This window comes from Perognathus longimembris, chromosome 5, assembly GCF_023159225.1.
Source record: "Perognathus longimembris pacificus isolate PPM17 chromosome 5, ASM2315922v1, whole genome shotgun sequence".
Taxonomy (NCBI): Eukaryota; Metazoa; Chordata; class Mammalia; order Rodentia; family Heteromyidae; genus Perognathus; species Perognathus longimembris.
The window spans coordinates 16,023,763-16,045,483 of record NC_063165.1 but is presented as its reverse complement, the minus strand read 5'-3'; the positions used below and the strand labels follow the sequence as shown (position 1 = coordinate 16,045,483).

General features: G+C 34.3%; 1 protein-coding gene across 1 annotated transcript in view; it reads right to left on the bottom strand.

Annotated features, from left to right (window-relative positions):
* Positions 1–21,496, bottom strand: part of Tmprss15 (transmembrane serine protease 15) — a 95,994-nt gene extending 74,498 nt beyond the window's left edge. The window contains exons 1-6 of the mRNA XM_048345942.1: positions 21,352–21,496; positions 18,370–18,494; positions 18,036–18,103; positions 7,801–7,952; positions 6,793–6,837; positions 4,626–4,661 (exon numbers count right to left, since the gene is read on the bottom strand). Of these exons, the coding sequence (XP_048201899.1) occupies positions 4,626–4,661; positions 6,793–6,837; positions 7,801–7,952; positions 18,036–18,103; positions 18,370–18,494; positions 21,352–21,496 (571 nt within the window). The remainder of the gene's footprint in view (positions 1–4,625; positions 4,662–6,792; positions 6,838–7,800; positions 7,953–18,035; positions 18,104–18,369; positions 18,495–21,351) is intronic.
* Positions 21,497–21,721: the final 225 nt, after the last annotated feature.

Here is a 21,721-nt window from a genome sequence, read left to right as displayed (position 1 = left end):
ATACCTTTCAACTTCTTACCGTGATAACTCTTTGAGAATTGATTATGGCTAATTCAGTATATTTTCCAATAATAAGAACTGCTGAGAAACTAATACTTTTTGGTTTCATTAAGTGATTAGATTTAAATAAGCATTACTAAATACAATGAGCTTGTCTTAAACTCAGTCACTGAAATACCTTTTGTAAGCAGCACGTCATTATTTTTCTTGTTACTTTTATGATTACAATTCCTATTATTTGTTAGAAGTTAGTTGTGGGAAGGAGAAATGATCAATGTTCAGACATTATCATTCATACATTATCCCGTGTCCTGACTAGAATCTGTATTATCTGTTGTTGGGATCCATCTTTCTCGCCTTGATGGAAGGGGCTTGATGCACCTCCCCCAGCCCTGGGGAATGCGGCCCTGCTACCCCCTCTGGAGTGGAATCCAGAGAAACCGGTTGGACCAACCGGTTGCCAGCCAGCCCGGCGCCTACCAACCCTGCCCTGGCTCGGCGAGCTCAGAGTGATGCTAGCCCTTGGGGGTCAGGTGACAGCTCTTGGCCTATCGGAATCCTGGCCAACCCCCTTCCTTCGGAATCATCTCCCCTTGTCCTTCTCTCAATAAAGTCAGTTTGCTCTCAGAAGCCAACTCCATGGTCTATGTACGCTAGCTCCCCGGGAAGGATAGCGGCCACATTACCACATAGGTCACGCGCACGCGCCAGGCCGGACCAAACCCCCACGTCTCACTCTAATTTACCTGCTGGTCAGGAGTTGGGGGAGAGGACGTTACAGAGGGCAGGAAGAGGGAAGAAAGAGTCCGAGCCGGGAGGGGCAAGAAAAAACCCCAACAATCTGTCTTCTAATTCCCAGTCACTGTCTTGCACATATATTTTAATCTTAACTTTTCCCATAATTAATATAAAATTTGAAGATACCAAACAGCTTGCTAAACATATGTGTAGGAATTTGTAAAATGAAGTAATGGATGGATTTACTCATGTCTTGTTATGACAGAGAATTTTATACTATTTTTATTTTTCTCCAAAGATTGCCAAGGTCTTGGATGCTAGATTTATGCTATACCACAAACTATGGTGCCAGTCCTTTTATTACATTATGTTTTCTATTTTAAACATTGTTTGCTCATAGGATATGGAAAAGATAATGTTGAGTGTGTACTGACCCTAACTTTGTAATTTAAATAAAGGATGTGTGGAAGGTGTATTGCTCTTTGTCTTCTCATTTACCAGTTCTTTGTTCAACCATGGGACACTGCACACATGTCCCTGAAAGTTTTTATTACTACTACTACTACTACTACTATTATTATTATTATTATTATTATTATTATTATTTTGCAGTCCTGGGGCTTGGAGTCAGAGCCTAAGAACTGTCCCTGGCTTCCTTTGCTCAAGGGTAACACTCTACCACTTAAGCCACAATGCCACTCCTGGCTTTTTCTGTTTATGTGGTGATAAGGAATTGAACCCAGGTCTTCATGCATGCTAGGCAAGAACTCTACCACTAAGTCACATTCCCAGCCCTTATATTTTTTTGTCTATGAGATACAAGGAAGAAAACCTTTTTTTTTCTTTTTTCTTTCTTTCTTTTTTTTTTTTTTTTTTTTTTTTGCTAGTCCTGGGGCTTGAACTCAGGACCTGAGCACTGTGCCTGGCTTTTTTTTTTTGCTCAAGGCTAGCACTCTGCCACTTGAGCCACAGCGCCACTTCTGGCGTTTTCTATATATGTGGTGCTAAGGAATCGAACCTAGGGCTTCATGTATACGAGGCGAGCACTTTACCACTAGGCCATATTCCCAGGCCCAGAAGAAAACTTTAATGTGATTTTTTTCCATTCAAGTCATTCTACATTTTTCTCTTAGATCATATTATACATGTAAGAGGCCTTTAAATAATGGATTAGATGAATCACTCAGTGAAGCAATAAGCAGACAAATAGAACATAAGACAATAAGTTAGATATTTGGGGATTACTTTCAAAGTGTTAGGAAAAATGTTGATGATATATTTAGATTACCTTTCCAGCTTATTTTTAAATCTATGGAATTAGTCTTTATCAATCCTTAAAGGATATTGTTTCAAAATGTATTAAAGATACTGTAACTAATTTATCATATTTGGAGAAAGATATGTAGGTCCAATAAGCTTTGTAGTATGTTAAGGTTTTCTGTGGATATATTTCAATACAAGTCAGGCAGGTTTCCTACTGCCTGTAGACTTCTGCAGGCTTTAGAGTTGGGAGGAATTGCTTCATAAAGTATTTTGATCCATGATTCTTGTAACTGCTTTGAATCTCAAACATCACACCATCCTATCTTACACAGGAATTATGAATTCTTACAAAAAGTGGGCATGTAGGGTTTCACAAATGCTCTTCACATAGTAAGATAATGTGTGCTTAAACTTTCAACCACACACACACACACAAATTGGATTGCAGGAGTAGCTTTGTCAACATGGTCTTATTTTCTAGGTTTTCAGAAACCCTTGGTAACTATGTCCTGAGCATATGAAATGGAAAACTCCACAAAAAATTCCTATAGTTTAAATTGTATGCCACTGTAAGTAGTATGTGGCCATGTTTCCCATGGCCTCCACATCAGGTGAGCTATGAATCACCCATCTCTGTGTCTGTGCTATAGTCACTGCCCAAAGTCCAGTCACTTGGGCCTGGACTCTGTTCCTACACTGTTTCAGTATTACTGTTGTTGTATTCCAGGAACTTCCATTTTGTTGTTATTGACTCTGGAAATTGAACCCAGAGTCTAATACATGGTATGTGGGCGTTATTCTACCTGACCCATGTTCCTAATCCCATGTAATTCTTGGGGTATTGGTCTCCAAACACAAGAATACTTCCTGATTCTAGCAACTTGAGTATGCAAAAGAAAGATTGTAAAGTGCTTTTAAAAAATATAAACAAGTGTATAAGTTTTTCATAAATTTGTATATACAAGAAAAATTATACATACGGATGATATATATGCTAATACATATGTAATATGTATATTATAAATATATGCTAGACTTATACCATGGTAAACGCAACATTATTTACAAAAATACCTTCACTATACCTAATATACCAATATTATAGTTTAACTTAACCAACCTTAAATATGCTCAGAACATTTACATAAGTCTACAGTTGGGAGAAATAATCTATCACAAATTTTATTATAACATATGGATATCTTGTACATTAAATATTTATTGAAAGTAAAAAACAACAACAAATAGTTACATAGGTATATTTTCATACCATAATAAAGTCAAAAACTTCATACTACCTATCATTTCAGGAATATCGATTGCGGTCTGTCCCCCATGAATCTGGGGACCATTGTGTTATTGTTGAGAGTTTATAGAAGATCTAAACAATGCTACCTGGCCAAGTTTGCTTGAAATGTTTGGGGAGGCATGTAGGCCATTTAATGCAAAGATTAAATGAAGATCAGAGAAAGCATTTTAGTTGACTGGCAGATAGACATAAATGTGTAGGACAATTTACCAGGAATTTGGAGAAACTGGCACATCAAAGACACTTAATTGGAGCTAGCACAAAAATAAACATATAGTTACCCTGCCGAGCCAGCCGGCAGTGAACGGCTCCCGACAAGTTACAGAAACAAGTTACTTGTCGGCTCCCGACAAGTTACAGAAACATTGACTGAGTGAATTCAGCCCTATTTTGACAGTGGTTTGGTCAACAGTGACTCCTTAGCAAAGGAGAGTAAAACTATCTAACATATAGCAATGGAATAACAGAAAGAATAAAAGTCATTTATATATGATGATGCTGAATCATTGTTGGAAAACATTTAGATGCCATTGATGACATGATTCTAAAACTCAGAGGGTTAGAATGAGGTAATATAACCCAGGCATTATCCTGTAACATAATTTTACTTTTAGCAACATCTTGGGCTGTAAATATGAGCCTTGAATCCCAGTTTTATTATCTATAGAATATTGATAGCGAGATGATTTTTAAGGGGCCTAAAATAAAACATGAATGAAGATTTTTAAAATACATAGAAAGGAGATTATTGAAATTTAGCTGGAGTTACTAGTGGAAGGCAGGTTGTCGGCTTACCTGTGAAGATAGCAAAATGAAACTCACTGAAAGGTACTGAATAATACAATTAAATTCATTCAAAATTGTTGAGTATTATGGGTAGCAGCGGGTGGGGAAAGTAAAGGAGGGAGCTCAATCTGATGAAACAATTGTTTGCTTATGTGAAATCCCACACCAAGAAAAGTTTGAATCTAGCACTCACTCAAAAATAAATGAATGACGGGAATGTAAAACAGGTCCTGTCATTGCTTTGGTAGTAGAGGGATGAGGAAGGATGAGGAAGTTGAAGGAGGGGAAATATGGGGAAAAGACCTTTTGTACCTGTGGGAAAATGGAATAATAATGTTGAGATCATTTGGGGAAGAGGGTAAGGGGAGAAAAGTGAAAGTGAAGGAAGAATGATTCTGATTCAAGGTATATCAAACACAAATATAGATATGCCAAAATGAACCCCCCCAGAACAATTAACTGATGCTAAGGATGTGGAAAAAGTAAAAACTAAAGGAACAAAATAAATTGGGGTAAGATTAAGATTTACCTGGAGTTGTAGGAGGATGGTTGGTTATTGGCCTGTCTGTGAGAATAAATGAAAACAATTATTTCATAGTTTAAAGATTTCACTGGGAAATTATTACTTTCTATTTAATAGTTTACCTATTTTTAACTGTTAGCTATTTTTAAGACATTGTGAGTTATTGTGATGTGGTGTGTGTGTGTGTGTGTGTAAAGCACAGATTATGTGTATCTGGATCTAAAAAGGAGGACTTCTGTTTGTTTTTTTTTATTTCATTTTCAATTAATAAAGAGTTGTGAGTGCTTATGGTGTTTCATGTGATGCTTTGATTCATCTTCATAAATTGGAATGATTAAATCAAACTAATCAACAAAGCTACCAGTTCACATATTTATTATCCATTTATTTTGTTTAGAATCAATGTAAAGTAGAGGTTTTGAAATATTTTTACCTAAACTTTTATTTTATATATAGAGAAGATATCATACATAACCATTAAGTTAATCTTTGGACTCACTGATTTTTAATTTTTTTTTTTTAATTTTTATTGTCAAGGTGAATTTCACACTGGGGTTACAGGCTCGGCAACGAGTGCATATCTTGACAAACTTGTAGTTTATCATCAATGTTGCTATTTTCAATGAACTATGTGAAATTATTTTTTTTTCTTCTGTTCGTCTTCCCTATGATCTATATCCCCTGTTGTCACTGTGTTTGATTTTGGTACCTTGGGTATTTTATATACGTCTGTCTGAGTTAGGGATAGGAAGGGGAACATCAAAATGGTGAGACAAAGGGTAAAAGGCAAACCAACGCAACAACAGTACTTACAAGACAATATGTTGTAAGATAACACATTGATATTTATAATGGCATTGTTTGAAAAGAAGCATTTTAAGTACAAGTTTGTGGGATGCTTAAAGCACGGCCACTATCAGAAGAAATTAGTTTTTATTCATGAGAATAACTCTTGATAGTTTCGTACCTTAGATAAGGCACATATATTTCTTCTTCTTTCTGTTGCCCCCCCTCCTTTTTTAATGGTTCTGGGGCTGGAATTCAAGGTCTGGGAGCTGTCCCTGAGCTTTTGTATTCAAAGCTGGCACCCTACCACTTGCTCTACATCTCCACTTCCAGTTTTTGGTGGTTAAGTTGGAGATAAGTGTTTCGTGAACTTTCCTGCTGCATCGAGCTACAAACTGTGATTCTCAAATCACAGCCTCTCGAGTAGGTAGGATTGCAGGCATGAGCTACCAGTGTACAGCATTCTTTATATTCTTTTAAATGGGGAAAATTACCACCTTCACAAAGGGCCAGTGTGAATATGAAATGGTGAAATATTCGCCAAATGTATTACCTAGATTAGGTGGATATTTAAAAAATAGCTTTACCAACACTATGAAAATGTATTGATTCCAAAAGTATTATCTCTTTGTTATTTCATAACCATTTGCATTTTTAAATAATTATACATAAGTTGATACTCAGGGTGACACAAAAATATTTGGAAAACTGTTTATAATCCATAATACCTGTGATGTTGAATTTTAGAGGGATGAAAGGACATATCAATTGTTTTGGTGGTTGGCAGAAACTATTAGGGAAAAATTTTACATGAAAAGTAACTAAGGTAAATTCAAAAAATATTGGATAATTTTTGAAGGAGAACTCGTTGAACAGTGGTGAAGGATTGTTGATACCAAGTGAAGTCATAAGTCTTAATAAGCTTTGAATTTAGAGAGATCCACTGAAAAAGAGCCACTGACATTTAGCTTTGCATTCTCCTTTCCACAGACTGCAATGCATTTTGAAAGTCATCATTAAAAAGCTTTTAGACTCTTTCATTACTAGTGATCTTATAAATGCCTAAGTTTGATCAATACTGCCATATGTATGCTACACATACACACAAATGCATACACTCCTCCTGCCTGCGACCTATAACAATTAAAATACAAAAGTAGTAATGAACTTAGAACTGATTATCCTGGGCATATGTATCTATACCATCTGTGATATTATTAATTCATTATATTATTCTAAGCTTGTTTTGATTTTGAAATGAAAACTATCAGAAAGAGGCATAGAATGACACAAATCTGATGTTAATAGAAGTTCAATTGTCACCATGCAATAATTGCAAAAAAAAATCAGTGTGACCAATGTAGTAAGAAATGTTGTCAATACTGACCTGAGGTTGTTGTAGGAATTATGGTAGGGAAGTTCACTGAAGATGCTAGAATAAAGTAAAATTGAATTAACACTAAGTTTAAGGTATATTACAAAATATTGGGTTCAGTTAGAATATTTGTTCAAAGGGTCTGTTTGATGTTTGATCCTTATTTTGTCTGCTCTCATGCCATTTCTATTCATTCTATGGCTGTGATAACACTGGGAAATGAGAGGAGAGAAAATGAATGAGAGAAAAAGTGACCAGAGAAGTTGTATTCTTCAAAGACATGCCCCAATGACCTAGTTTTGCCAGCTTTGCTCTACTTCTTAATAGACCAGTTAGCTATCAATAAATAATTCCTCCCTACACCATTGAGGAAACCAGTGCTCTCATGATCCAAACAGGGCTCTATAGCACTACCAGCTGTGTGCTAAGCTCTTAAGACATACACCTTTTGAGAGGACACTTCATAGAGAAACTACATCAAGAGATGTTATTTTTTGATACTTCAATTCTCTTCTGTTTTGGTATATTCTCTTTGCAAAAATGATTTGCCATTTTAAAAATGAATTTTTTTAGAAGCTAGGAGCTGCAATGAGGCCACTTGATTAGATCTTTCCTTTTTTTCTTTCATCTTTCCAACTGGCTTAACCACTTGAATTTGTAACCTAATAAGATCTATGAATTGCTCAGAATGTCATAAGTATTGCTTTCTGAGAGAAGTCTCCTAAAAAGTCAGGGTATTCTTGATCCAATGCAAAAGACAGGACCAGACTCACAAGCACCTATACACGTCAACGTTCTCAGAATCATTTTTGGTATCTTCTATTTTACAATTTTTCCCAGTAATACTTTTCTTTAAATATAGTTTCTCCAATTTCTACTTTTCTCATGTAAATGTGTTACCTCAGGCAATAAGATATGTTCCTAAAGCCAAAGATGATCCCACTATTCTCAGGTTATACTGCTAGAATCTTAATTTCATAGCTTAATGATTCAAGGAAATCAAATAATGTTCACAGATACCTGTGATATCAATGCTGTTCAAATCAATATGGAAAGTGACCAGTTGGCTGGATTTATTTGCTTCAATGCCTTGAATCAGTTCTTCTTTTACATTTTCATTTGACACCCACTGAACAAAAAAAAGGTCAAATAGGACTATAATGCTGCCATTTCTGCAAAGCAAAAGATGATATAAGAGGAAAAAGTTAGCCATCTTCAAGTGATTTGTGCTCGGTTCATGTAAAATATGATTAAAAATTTCCATTGATCGCCTTGTTAACTCCCATTACATTAGTATAAGTGGTATAACCCTTGATCTATAATATACATTTTACACAATGATTTCATTTGCAATTTAAAGAAAGATGAAAGTGAATATGCTAGATAATGCATATTGTCTTTATTTCACTTGGGTGTTAAAGGAGTAAAACATGAAATACTTTTGTAAGAACACAAACTCCAAAGAAATACTGCAATCTGTGTTTTCTGACCCACACATTGGCCCTGCTGTTCCCAAGATTCACTTGTGTCCAATTCAACCAGTCAAATCATATCATGGGATTTGTTTTTATTGCAATATAGAAGGAACAAAGGCTCTAGATTTGGGGTTTCTCCGGCTGATTTAAAAAATAATGAGAAATATAAGATAATGTCAATGGACAGAATTTTGCTTTCCTGTCTTCATTTCTATTATATTTTAAATTTAATTAGTTAATTATTATTGTAAAGGTGATGTACATAGGGGTTATAGTTATGCAAGTCAGGTAATAAGTACATTTTTTATGGACAATCACCTCTTCCCTCACTGTCTCCCAGGGTTTCCCTCCCATCCTTGCCTACAAGTTGTATAGTTCACTTTCATCATAGGACTTTGCGAGTACTATTGCTGCATTTGTTCACTCTTTGTCCCGTCATTTATGTGCTCCCCCTTATCCTCCCAAAGACAGAAGCAAGAAGTGTTATTATTTTCTTTCTTGCTGTTTTTGTTTTCATTTCCTTTTTTTCTTTTCTGTTCATTTCTAATAACTTTATACTGTCCTAAGATACAACACATGGAAGGCAAACCTTAGCTCTGATCTTCATTGTGCACCTGCATGAAGCAGGCAGCATTTTGGTTGAACTTGGTCCTTAGTAGATTGACCAAAGAGAATCAAATATTACATTGTATTTTTGCTGATCCCTAATTATAGGCTTTAATACTCTATGATGTAGAATAGCTACTTCAATCACAAGGAAATTAGAAAACAGGTGTTAAATGAGATATAATGCCCCTAGATAAATAATTGAGTCCAAGAATGGAATGTGAATGGATTTTGTATATCTTGGGCTATAAAGAACACCTAAACAAGACCAAAAACAGCAGTCATATCTAAGTCCTTTTGATAATAAGGCCAACTTAGTCCTATTTTCTCTAAGTTTAGGTGACAGTGTGAAAACAGAGTAATTGGAAAGATGCTATGTGAGCATACGCAAGATGACTATTTTAAAGTACAAATCCAAGCTAGAAGACATAAATACTCTTGAGGTAAAGATTATTCATTGAGTTAGATCCCACCTTATGACCTTGAGAGTCACCTTCTTGAAGTATTTTCATATAATTTTGCCTTTATTCCAAAAACCTATGATCTTGGGAAATTGAGTAGATTTCCTCTCTTCTTTTCCAAATATCACCTTGAAGATAGTGATACTTGACTGTTATGAGCTTCTCAAATACAGGATTTTGCCAATGTTAAAATATTTCTTCCATTTGCATTGATAAAATCTATAGCATTTCCACTAGGCAAGATATACTTTATTTATGCTGTGTCACAATGATTAAGATTCCTGGTTCAATAGGAGATATTCCTTTCTATACAGCTGATTTAAAAAATAATGAGCTTTGTACTTTGATATAATAATTTTATGCTTCACGCCCATCAATTTTCTAAAGTCATCAATTTTGGATTAAAATTTAGTTTATCTGTTTATTTGCTTATGTCATAGTAATCACATCTTGTAAAAGATAAGGCTCCATTTAATATCTAGTTCAGAGTTTCTGACAGTCACATGTATGGATTCTCTATCCTCAGTAAGAACACATTTTGTCACAGTTTTTCATGTGGTCTTCTACAATTGTTTACTTTTCCTTGTTGCCTAGTCATGAATTTTATCGAGGAAAGCTCACCATTTTTTTAAAGGAAAGTTGACATTTTTAAGCATTCCTCATGTCAATCATGGTTTTACTCATGAACAGAGTCCTGACCAATGGAATATAGGGTAAGTCTGCTGGAAACTTCTAGGAAGTGTTTTCTCATCTAACAAAAGACAGGCTACAGAGAATCACTTCTTTTCTTATTGTTGAATATTATTGTGTGTACAAATACTTGACATAACTTGACCCTTCTTGGGGCTATGAAGTGAACAACAATTGACAAGATACAGAGAAAAGAATGGAAGGAAGAGAGGACACCAGGATTCTACCCAGATTATGTCCTGTCATTGTGCCACAGAAACCTCCAGATTTCTTGTGATATCAGAAAACAAATACCCATTGTTTATGTTAACTGAAACTTAAAAAAGAAAATAATTAACTGGCTTTCAACTTTCCTGTTTCATCCAATGGGTGCTGAAAGAAGATTACGAAAAGCGAGAAGATTGTATTTCTTGCTGGACAACATTTTCATGTTAGTGATAATGACATTGAGACCCAGAATAAGTTAGAGCTATACACTTTAAAACACTTTTGCCTCTTTCTTTCAGATAAAATTTTACATAATTCTGAGCCTCTCACCCACAATTTAATTTCTTTCAACATATTATGAGCTATTAGTCAAATGAAAAAGATACTATAGCACTTTATTTTGGAGACAAGTCAAGATTTTATTATCATGAACTATTATAAGACTTTTATATCCAAATATATATAGGTCACATAACTACTCTATATTTTCATGAGAGAGAGAAGGAAAGTATTTTTCTCCCTGAATGTCTTCAAGATTTATATCCTTTTCCTTCTTCTCCTTTCCTTTCTCCTCCTCCTCTCTTTTCATTTACATTATATCCATGATCACCTTCAATAACCAAAATACAAACTATTAAACATAGAAAAAATTTATGGTTAAAATGGAGTGAGTGGGCATAATTTCTATTTTTTCCTCAATTTTCAAATCAAAATTTTCACTGCCTCTATGTTACAGAATAGCTTCTCTATGCAATTTCTGCATGTTTAATTTGAGTCAACAATTATTATTATTATTATTATTATTTTGCCAGTCATGGGTCTTGGACTCAGGGCCTGAGCACTGTCCCTGGCTTCTTTTTGCTCAAGGCTAGCACTGTACCTCCCACAGTGACACTTCCAGCTTTTTCTGTTTATGTGGTGCTGAGGAATCGAACCCAGGGCTTCATGCATGCTAGGTGAGCACTCTACCACTAAGCCATATCCTCAGCCCCTCAACATTTAATTTTATTTTATTTGAGGTAGAGAGTAAGAGAGTATTTGGATCACAGAAAGTGAAAATCTGGAATTTCCTTCAATGAGTTGAAAGTAACTAAATTAGTTCATACTCAGACTTAAAACTTATTTGTATGAAAGATTATTTTTTAGTTGTGAATTATACATAGCATTTAATAATTTATATTTTGCAAGGATAGTAGTTACATATCCTATTTCAAATATATGGTTTTATTCTTCATACTGTCTTTTCTAAGTGTTGAGATAGGGGAAATACATGGAAGACATCATAGAAAGCATAATAATCATATGTGTTCACCTTATGAAAAAGCTGAGGTGGTTATTTTTGTAGTTTAACTACAATCTCTGCCGCTGCTGTGAGATTGATATTGTTTATTAAGGCGAGTGCAAATTTGCTGCACCTCCCTTTTTCTATCTCTTTCTCTGCTTCTCTGTTCTCTGTCTCTCTCTCTGTCTCTCTGTCTCTCTTTCTCTGTGATTCTCTATGCTCTGTCACTTCTCTTTTTCTCTTTTCCTCTAAACAAGTATCCTACCATTGTACAGAGAGCCTGAGTTTAAGAAATCAAAATTCTTCTCATCTGCATTTTCCGTTAATGCTATTGATAACCTTTAAGTTTGCTGAATAAACAAACATCCTTCCTCTCCTAACTTTGTGACTTATCTGTGTTCAAAGGGCAAGCAAAAGCGCATATTGCCACAGAGGGTAAACTACTTATTTAAAAAGTCAACTGTTAATGCTCTCTGAATCATAACATGTTCCTTAAAGCAGAACAGACAATATTCCCAAAGGAGAACAAACCATTCGCTTCTTTTGCAGAATGACTATACACATATTCACACAACCACAAGGTAGCAGGTGGCAAGGGTCGGTATTAAATATTTGCTAAAAGCCAGAAAAATAGCTTAGTGATTAATTTTAAAATATTAAAAATGGGGAGACAAAGGATAAAGGGTGAACCAATGCAACAACAATACTTACAAGACAATATCATTTAAATTAACTGGACAACTGAAGTGGGTGGTAGGGGAAGAAGGAGGGGAGGAGGGAGAAAAATGAGGAAGAAGGTAACAAGTTTGACAAGAAATGTACTCACTACTTTACATATGTAACTGTAAACCCTCTATACATCACCTTGATAATAAAAATTAAAATTTTTAAAAATTCTGGGAACTATTATTTGGGCATATACACTTGTGAATTTAATTAACTTTGATAAATTAAGTCTATTATAAGAACAAAGTCTATTATAAGATATATATTATATAAAATACATACTATGCACAAAATACATAAAATACTATATAAAACATACTCAGTTATTTTTGTTTTCTTCATAAATTGAAGTTTAAATAAAATTACAATGCTTAATATAAGTGTGCCACCTTTTATTCAGTATTTTTATTCATATGTGATTATTAAAAACAATCCTAAATATTTCTCCTTTAATCTTGCTCTTAATTTCAAATTTCTTTTCCTGCCTTTGGAAAAGGCCCCACAAAGTACTAACCTGTAATTTGTCATGCAGACATTTTCATGAAATTCTTTTATATTCTATTTTTCAAAAACTCTCTTCCACCTTAAAAGTTGTTCAGCTACCACCTGGGGAAAATATCTCTACACTGATGAAATGTAGAATGTATTTTGGAATTATTATAAAATATTTATTATGGTTTGGGCACTATACGGGCCTCCTAGGTGGCTATAAAGGAAAGAAGTAATTCCTCAGCTCAAATAATTTACTATTTCAAGCAGTGATTCTATGATCTAAAGAAATAAAATATTACTTACTAAATATTAAAAACAATCTAGGGTTTTCTTAACACACCAGGCATATGTATATGAAAAAACTGAAGATGTACTATTAACAAGTGCTAAATAGTAGAATAGGAAAGAGTTAATGAGGTTAATCAATTAATACAAATAGGCTAAAACCAGTCAAAAACTGCTCTATATTCTTAATTGCTTGGGAAAACATCGACTTAAATCCTCGGAAGACCAGCAGAACCCCAAGTAAATAGTCTTTCTGGATTAACCACACCAACCAATTCTGAGGCATAAAGTTCCCCTCCTAGTGCATATCTCCTCTCCTTGAATTTCCTGCATGTCAAGTTTTCCTCCCATCTATAGCTACTGTATACTCCAAGTTTATGGTTAACAATTTATGTTTTGTTTCTCTTTCATATTCACAATGACATAAACAAATAATTCTACAACATAAATTTCAGTTCCAAAGTTAATGATTGAAGAAAATTGATGGATAATTATGGGATTAGCATACCAAAACAGTGTTCATCTTATTAAAATTGGATAGATAGGAAAGAGTAAATTCTGCTGATCCAGGACCTTGTTGACTGTGACACAGGCATTAGTAAAGTATATCCTGACTAGTGCTGAACTACTTTGCCCTTTCAGAAGTATTGTGGTCTGGTGTACAAGAAGGATGGAAAAAATAACATTTACTTCAGGTGCTACTGGGACATATAAATGGAATTAATATTTTGGAGTTGACATAGTCCTTCCTATGAGGAACTCATTAACTTATATTTATCACTTCCATCAGGATGGCATTTGGAAAAGAGATTTGTCTGACAGGAGAAGAGAGCTTTCTATTCAATTTTTAAACCATTCACCAAGTCTACATAGGGTCTTGGACTAATAGCAACGAAGTGTAGTAATTGAAGTAATTCATACAGGAAGCTCAAAAGTTCATAAGGTGCAGCAGTCTTCAACCCAGAAGTATTTATGTCCTATGGCTGGGAATTCCACTTAAAAAGAAGCCATGTTCACTGTGAAGTCAGGCCTAAAGCCATGAGACTATCTAACTACACTTGAAATCTGTGAAACCCGAAGTCTAAATAGACATTCCTCCTTTAAACTATTTCTCTTATGAATTTATTCAACAGACAAGAACTAACTAGCATACTCTGCTGTGAATAGTTGCAGAATTTGTATGAAGACAGAGTACCTTTCTCCATAGCATCAGTATCAGTGCAATGAAACTCTTTTAATTCAGAGAGCATTTAGTCTCAAGCGTTTTAATCTCATACTATAAAAGTCCATGTTCACCGAATTACCTACCTAGTAAAAATGAAGTCATCCAAAATGTTCTATACATATATGAACCTGAAGAGCCCCACAAAAAACAAACAAGAATGTATTTAACTGATAAATTCTGCAGGACATAACCCAGTTTGCTTTGTGTAGATGTCACTGGGCCACAGACCAATGAAGGAGAGAGAGATATCTGGGATATCTGCCTAAGTAAAGCTTTTCAAAAATAAATATGATTGATATTTTAATGTAGCTCTACAGAATCAGTCCTTGACAGATCTACAAATGAAAAAAATTGTTCCACTCATTCCATGATCGGATATAGCTCAAATTGGACCAAAAATAAATAAATCAAAGGAAACAAAACAATCCAACCTTACATGTATGATTTTATACACATAGAACTAATATTGATCCAATGTTTTTTTTAAATAACACCTTGAAAAAGGCAAAAAAAATGAATCCATCCCATTATCTTTTATGTCTCATTCAAGAGCTGATGTGCGAGCAATTAAAGGGACTGAAGGATAACAAATTCTGGAAAAAGATATAAACCTTTGGGCCATAAAGGAGAAGTGAAGACACTACGTACTTGTAGGGCCAGGTGGTAAGATTAAGGTTTCAAGAATATGGGATTTATAAAGAATAATAGAATACTTGGTAGGTAAGGAGGTATTGGGGGGGGGGGGACAAAATGTGTAAATCCACATTTTTGCACAAAAAGTGAAAACTTGCCACTTTTTTCATTATGTTTCCAATTGAACAATGGATACTTAAAAACCCTCAGTCATTTCATGGATCTTTATAGAGCGAATACTATAAGGCAAACACTATTAGTGAAATTCTGGAGATAGACACTGCAGGCATGGTCCCAAACAGCATAGGAGAGAGGCAAACACACAACTGCATTACATTTCAAGCATTATTCGTTATGTATTTGTGTCATGTACTAAAAAGAAAAAATCAGAGGAGCCAAGGGCTAATTCAGAGTAGAAGGTCAGCTAAGCATCACATGAGAGGTGACACAGATTGGGTCTCAAGAGATAGTAGAGGTGTAATGGAGGATGGCTGTCCTATACAGGGTCAGGAAATAGAAGGCAGAGTGCATTTCTAAGATGGAATATTAGCTCACAGTTGACCGAGATACATAAAGACCGAGAAAAGAAACCTAGTCTCTAAATTATTTAATTCTAATTCTTTTTTTTTTTTTTTTTTTTGGCCAGTCCTGGGCCTTGGACTCAGGGCCTGAGCACTGTCCCTGGCTTCTTCCCGCTCAAGGCTAGCACTCTGCCACTTGAGCCACAGCGCCGCTTCTGGCCGTTTTCTGTATATGTGGTGCTGGGGAATGGAACCTAGGGCCTCGTGTATCCAAGGCAGGCACTCTTGCCACTAGGCTATATCCCCAGCCCTCTAATTCTTAATAGCTTTAATTTTAAAGCATGTTCTCTAAAACTTTACTAGCTACCACGAGGATCAGTAAGTGAGAAACACAGACTTGATAGAAAAAATACAAAGAATTTTTTTCTGGTTTTTAGAATCATAAAATAAAAAATATATGGCAGTACCTATGATGACTTAAAAAGTAGTGTTCAGAGTACTCATAAGACATTGAAAATAGATTCCTATTTTGTTGTCAGATATTTATGAGAGAATACATTTTACACAGTATGACTCTTCATTTCTTGCAGAAGTTAAACTATCTTCCTTTTGAGACTACGAATGTTGCTGCCCAAAGCAGTCAAGCCAACACAAGACTACATCAGCGTTAAAGATGTTTTTCCCTTGCACATTTACATAACCTGTTTATACAATTAGTAGTTTATGGCCTGGGAACATAGCATTTCTTGGCTTTCATATCTCCCTAGTAGTATTTTAAATTACTCATAGCAGGAATTTTAGACATTTGTCATTATAGGTTCACTACAGCTTCACCTACATTAATGATTCTTAAATATTTTCCACTTAACTCTTAGGTTTTCCTTATAGGTAGATGATCAAAACTTTTTATCTAAATAAAAACTACCTATTACCACTAACAACAACAAATCAAAGAAAGTAAAGAAAGCAAAATAGGTCTAAATATGTCAGCCCAAGAAAGAATGTCTGAATATGAATATCTGAGCTCCTTGATAACATACTCTTTTAGTGTGTATTCTCAAAACCTATTTAATTATCTAATTCCAAACAAGCATGTGTGTGTAATAAATAAATGAGAGAATGAATGTATGAGTAAATTAACATTTATCTAATTCTGTGTTTACAGAATAAATATTTGAGACAATTTTTCACAGCCAATCATAAGACAGGTTTTCTTACTTTGTAAATAAAGTACCTACTTTCCCCTCATCTTTGGAATGAATTGGTTTTCTACTTTAGAAGATAAAGGAAAATACTTCAAATTCAAATAACTCTGCTTTTCCTCATTATGCAATGGTTTTAACTTTGTCTTCTACATTCACTTTAATGTATGTATCTTTTATAGAACTTTAAGATTAACTTGCTTTACAGTGCTGAAGACCATTTCCAGAAGGTAAGAAAAAGCCTTACTTCTGGAGACTACAGAAACTGCAAAGAAATCGCTTGCATCAAATCAAAATTGAGTTAATTTTTAAGTGACTCAGATGCAGAAATCATGACAACATGGTGTCATTATTATAGAAGAGAAAAGAAATCGTGCTAACAATTCTCATTCTACCAAAATAGACACTTAAATCTTGGTCTATGGCATTCTGCTACACACACACACACACACACACACACACACACACACACACACAGAGTCTCTTTGTCTCTGTCTCTCTGTCTCTGTCTCTCTCTCTCAAATAAATGAATTTTATGGTCACTGTAGACTCCTCACTTTATCTAGCTTTTCTGTAGCTTGTACTAAAGCTACAATTAGGCTACTGTTAAAGAAGTCAATTCCTACCAAGTTTGGACAGAATAGTACTCTTAATGACTGGAAAAAATTAGGTCAATTAGGCTAGTGTCAATTCTATGAAGGTTAAAAGCAAGAGTTTAAAAACAAGATGGTGGAATGGATGGAATTTTCCTGCAAAAATCTCTGGCAGTTTAGGAAATGAGTAGAATTAGACATGCACAGGAGACGATAATCACTAGGAAACAATAAAACACCAGTGTGACAATTTCTGGACTCTAGTCTTGATTTTCACTGCTTTCACATACATACACATATACACACATAGAGTCATACTCACACATGTATAAAATACACATACAAACACACTCACATACATACTCTAGATTCAAGTTTCCATTGTTAAATATATCAATATTCTACTAATCTAAGAGTGATTCATTTTTGTGACCACTTGATTTTCTTAAGCATAATCTTACACCTTCAAGGTATAAAAGTGAATTAGTACCTTTACTTCTGTGATTCATAATAAAGCTAGAAGACACGATGCTATTTTATTAATAATGAACAACCTTCTTCAATGTGTTCATAACAAATTAAACAGTATCTCTGTTGGAAATTTTTCACTTCATCACCCTCCATGTGTCTGTTCATGATTTCTTCTTAAAAGAAACATGTGAGCATACTATCAGTTACTATAATTACTATTATTTGCTAGTGAAATAAATGTTTACCTGTGTTGTTTTCTCAGTTCTCACAATATCTTCACAATATGAGGAAGAATTTCTTTGAACACAGTGAATCTAATTTACATATTTGGAAAAAATACTAGTTCATAACTCTACAAATATCAATGATTTTTTAATCCTACTCACTCAAACCGTAAAACTCTTGAAGTTTTATATTTATCCTTCAGATTGCTTGATTGAAAGATATCGTCTATCTAAAAAAAGTTGAAAATAATTAAATGTAAGAGTTCTACTTATTTTAAAATATTTATAGAAAGCTCAGACAATCTTAATGTTTTCCTTAGAAATGGGCAATTTTCTTCATAGTGTTGGGACTTCACATATTTTAAAACCTTGATCATGTTACATTTATTTAGTGTATTTTTCATAGTGGGAAAATGGAATAGATATATCTTTTGGCAAGAAGTTAATAAAAATAGCTTATAAAATTTTAAACCTACTGAATGGAGAGAACCCCTACCATTTGCTGAAGGTCAAAAGCAAGTACTTTGAAATCCAGTGAGAGTTCATCTTGCAAATTAGGATTATATGTAGCTCCAGATGTTATCTTAAGTGTCCCTCTTGCTTCATGACTTTTTCCAAATTCTGTGTCAAGAGAAATGAATTAGAAATCACACAGTAAATTATGAATAAGATACCATAGGTAAACTCTGGCTTAGAACACAGAAGTGAAGTTCTTGCTTGATACATTGATTTTTATAGTGGCTCTTGATTTTCTTTGTAGTGTTCTTGTTTTGAAATCAGTTGGCTACCCATCTCTCATCCTTTTTGCTTGTATGTTTGTTTTTCACTTTTTGGTTGTTTTAAAAGATTTAAAAATATATTGCACTTCTTCCCCATTATTTCTTTTTGTTTTATTTAAAATATAATCCACATTATACACTTCCTCCTAGTTTTCTTAAATTGAGAATCCTTTTGGATGACACAGGGACTAATCAGACTCTCCCAATGACAGGATCTGAATCAGAACAACATGGTGAGAAATTGGCCATTAAAAGTTGTGTAGTTGTTTTTAGATACTTCTTGAGCCCCAAGCACCCAGGGACACAGCTGGTTTTCTACATATGATTGCTGTGAAGATTCCAGTGTGTGTATTGCTGTGAAACTATGCTTTGAAGCTACTTCTTACACTCTTGTAATTATAACATTGGCATACATGACTTTTGGCATGAGATGGTGACTGTCTTTATTGACAGAGTTACTGAGAGCACTAAGGAAACTATATTATTTGAATAAGAAAAAGTAAAGAAACAATGAATGAATTATATAATCTTCAGACTATTTTATTTGTTATATATTGAAAATAAATAGCTTGCACTGAAATGCACATAATGGTGAAATCAGTAGTAAATGTAATAATTGACACATAAAACCCTTACAGTGGGCTGGGGATATGGCCTAGTGGCAAGAGAGCTTGCCTCGTATACATGAGGCCCTGGGTTCGATTCCCCAGCACCACATATACAGAAAACGGCCAGAAGGGGCGCTGTGGCTCAAGTGGCAGAGTGCTAGCCTTGAGCAAAAAGAAGCCAGGGACAGTGCTCAGGCCCTGAGTCCAAGGCCCAGGACTGGCCAAAAAAAAAAAACAAACAAACAAACAAAAAAACCCTTACAGTGACATGAGATAACTATATGAGGGCTCTTCTTTTCCACAGTGGAGAAATTGGGAATTAGAATGACTAAGAGGATTTCCACAGATATGAATTGCTTTAGCTAAGAGATTTGGAATTTGAACCACAATGGCTGACTCCGTAATCCAAGATCTGTCTATTAAGTAACCAAGCTCTGAAGCCAGAAGTAATTCAGACTAGTGGTACAAACAATGAACTTGGATTTATGTGAGTTACCTTTGGTTAACTGATGTAAGTTTTTGCAATTTATATCACTTTTTAAAAAACTCAGCTTGCATTTAAATTTCCACAGTTAAATATAGAAAATGAAGGGCTGTCGTTGACTGGAGGAGCAGGGAATGACCTGAGCAAATCCTATGTAGGAGACTGCCTGGCTTTCTGAGCAAAGATAGCAGAAGGAAATCGAGCATGGTTGAGCCAATACCAACATTTCATCAAAGTTAATTTCTCAGTTATTATGGATATGTAAGATACTGACACTGAGGAGAGTTAGGTGATCTCTATGGAGGAAGCAGTACATGTTTTGTAAATTTTTAAAAAATTGCAATGATTTCCAAGTAACGAAAATTATATACAATGATATCACTGCAGTATATCCTGTGTTCACTGGTGTTCTTTTATAGATTTAATTCAAATTCCTTTTGTTATTTAGTTTTTCCTGATTTAGTTGTATTAAAACACATATACATTTCTTTTTCTATTTATTTTCAAAATAACTAACTTTTAAAACCTTCAATGAGTATCAAAATTACTACAGACCCCTAAATGAATATAACTTCTTGAAGTCATTCATGGCATATTCATAAAACCAGTATGATTTTTTACCACTTAAATGAAATTGTATGATTATTCCTAGAATCATATATAATATTCACATGTATTTTTCTTTCTTTAATACATTGTGTTTACATTATTTTAATAACCTGAACCTGCTTGCCCCAAAGCCGAGAATTTTCTTAGCAAAATTAACATTATGGACATGTAAAATGTTATACCTGTGATTTTATAAAATGTTTATATGCCCACATGTAATTCATCATTAAAAATGGAAATATTTCCCTTAAAAATAAACTGTTGATACTCATATTATTTATATGCTTTTAATCCATTGTATTTATTCTATAAGTAAGTGAGAAATAAGGCCTGCATTATACAGTTTGGAATGCTACTTCTAATACCTATCAGCAATAAAAACATAAGTAAATTGCCCATTAATTTTTCTTTTTCTCAGATTCCTCTCATATAAAATGTAGTACCAGTCAAAAGCTTTTTATGTCAACATATTTCATTTGAATGTTTTGAAAAACAGATGACACAAATGAATAGCACTAGCTTAATTTTTTATCATAAGGTCCACTGAGACAGAATGAGATTTACATTCCCACTGATTTACAGAGCCACAGTCAAAACTGAACTAATAAGAGAAGAAAGCTATTGTCCTATAAAAATAAGTAATAAGATTTCATTAACTGTCATATTTACAACTTGTCTAGTGAACATGTGTTAAATGGCTTAAATATATTTATGATTTCAAATTTAATAGGATAAACCTATAGTTGTGAAACTTCTATTGTTATCTGCTGAAATGAAACACAACATGTTTCATTTAAAACAGTTAAAAAATACCCCTTTAATCTTATGCTCACATTCTGGATAAAGTTTCAAATTCCATACCACTATTGCATAAAGGGAAGCACAGAGAGGCACACAATGAAACAAAAATACCTTGTGATGAAGCCAGAGTAAGGAATCCTGTGATTCCAGGATCACTGAGTCGAAACACCTTCAGTTGAGCCAAATGCATGACTTACCTTTTTCTGATTCTTCAATTGTGACCCAGGACATTGCAATTAATGCAGCAGAGATCACCATTAGTATGGCAAAGAGAGCAGCAAACATGATTTCGTAGGAGCTGAGGGGATGGTGTCGAGAAGACATAGTGCTTTTTGACCCCATTTTTAGTTTTGAAGCCTTGCACTATGAGATAGTATAGATACTTATTTTCTCCACATCAACCAAATGGGTGTCCCGGAATTGAAGGTAAAAATCTATCTAATTTTGAGGTCTTATAAGGAAAAAAATCATTAAGTTCACATTCTTTCTGGTCAGTGTTAATATTATATCTGTGTCCCTTTGGCAGTATTATGTCTCTGTACAGTAAGTAACTTTAGAAGAATAGTT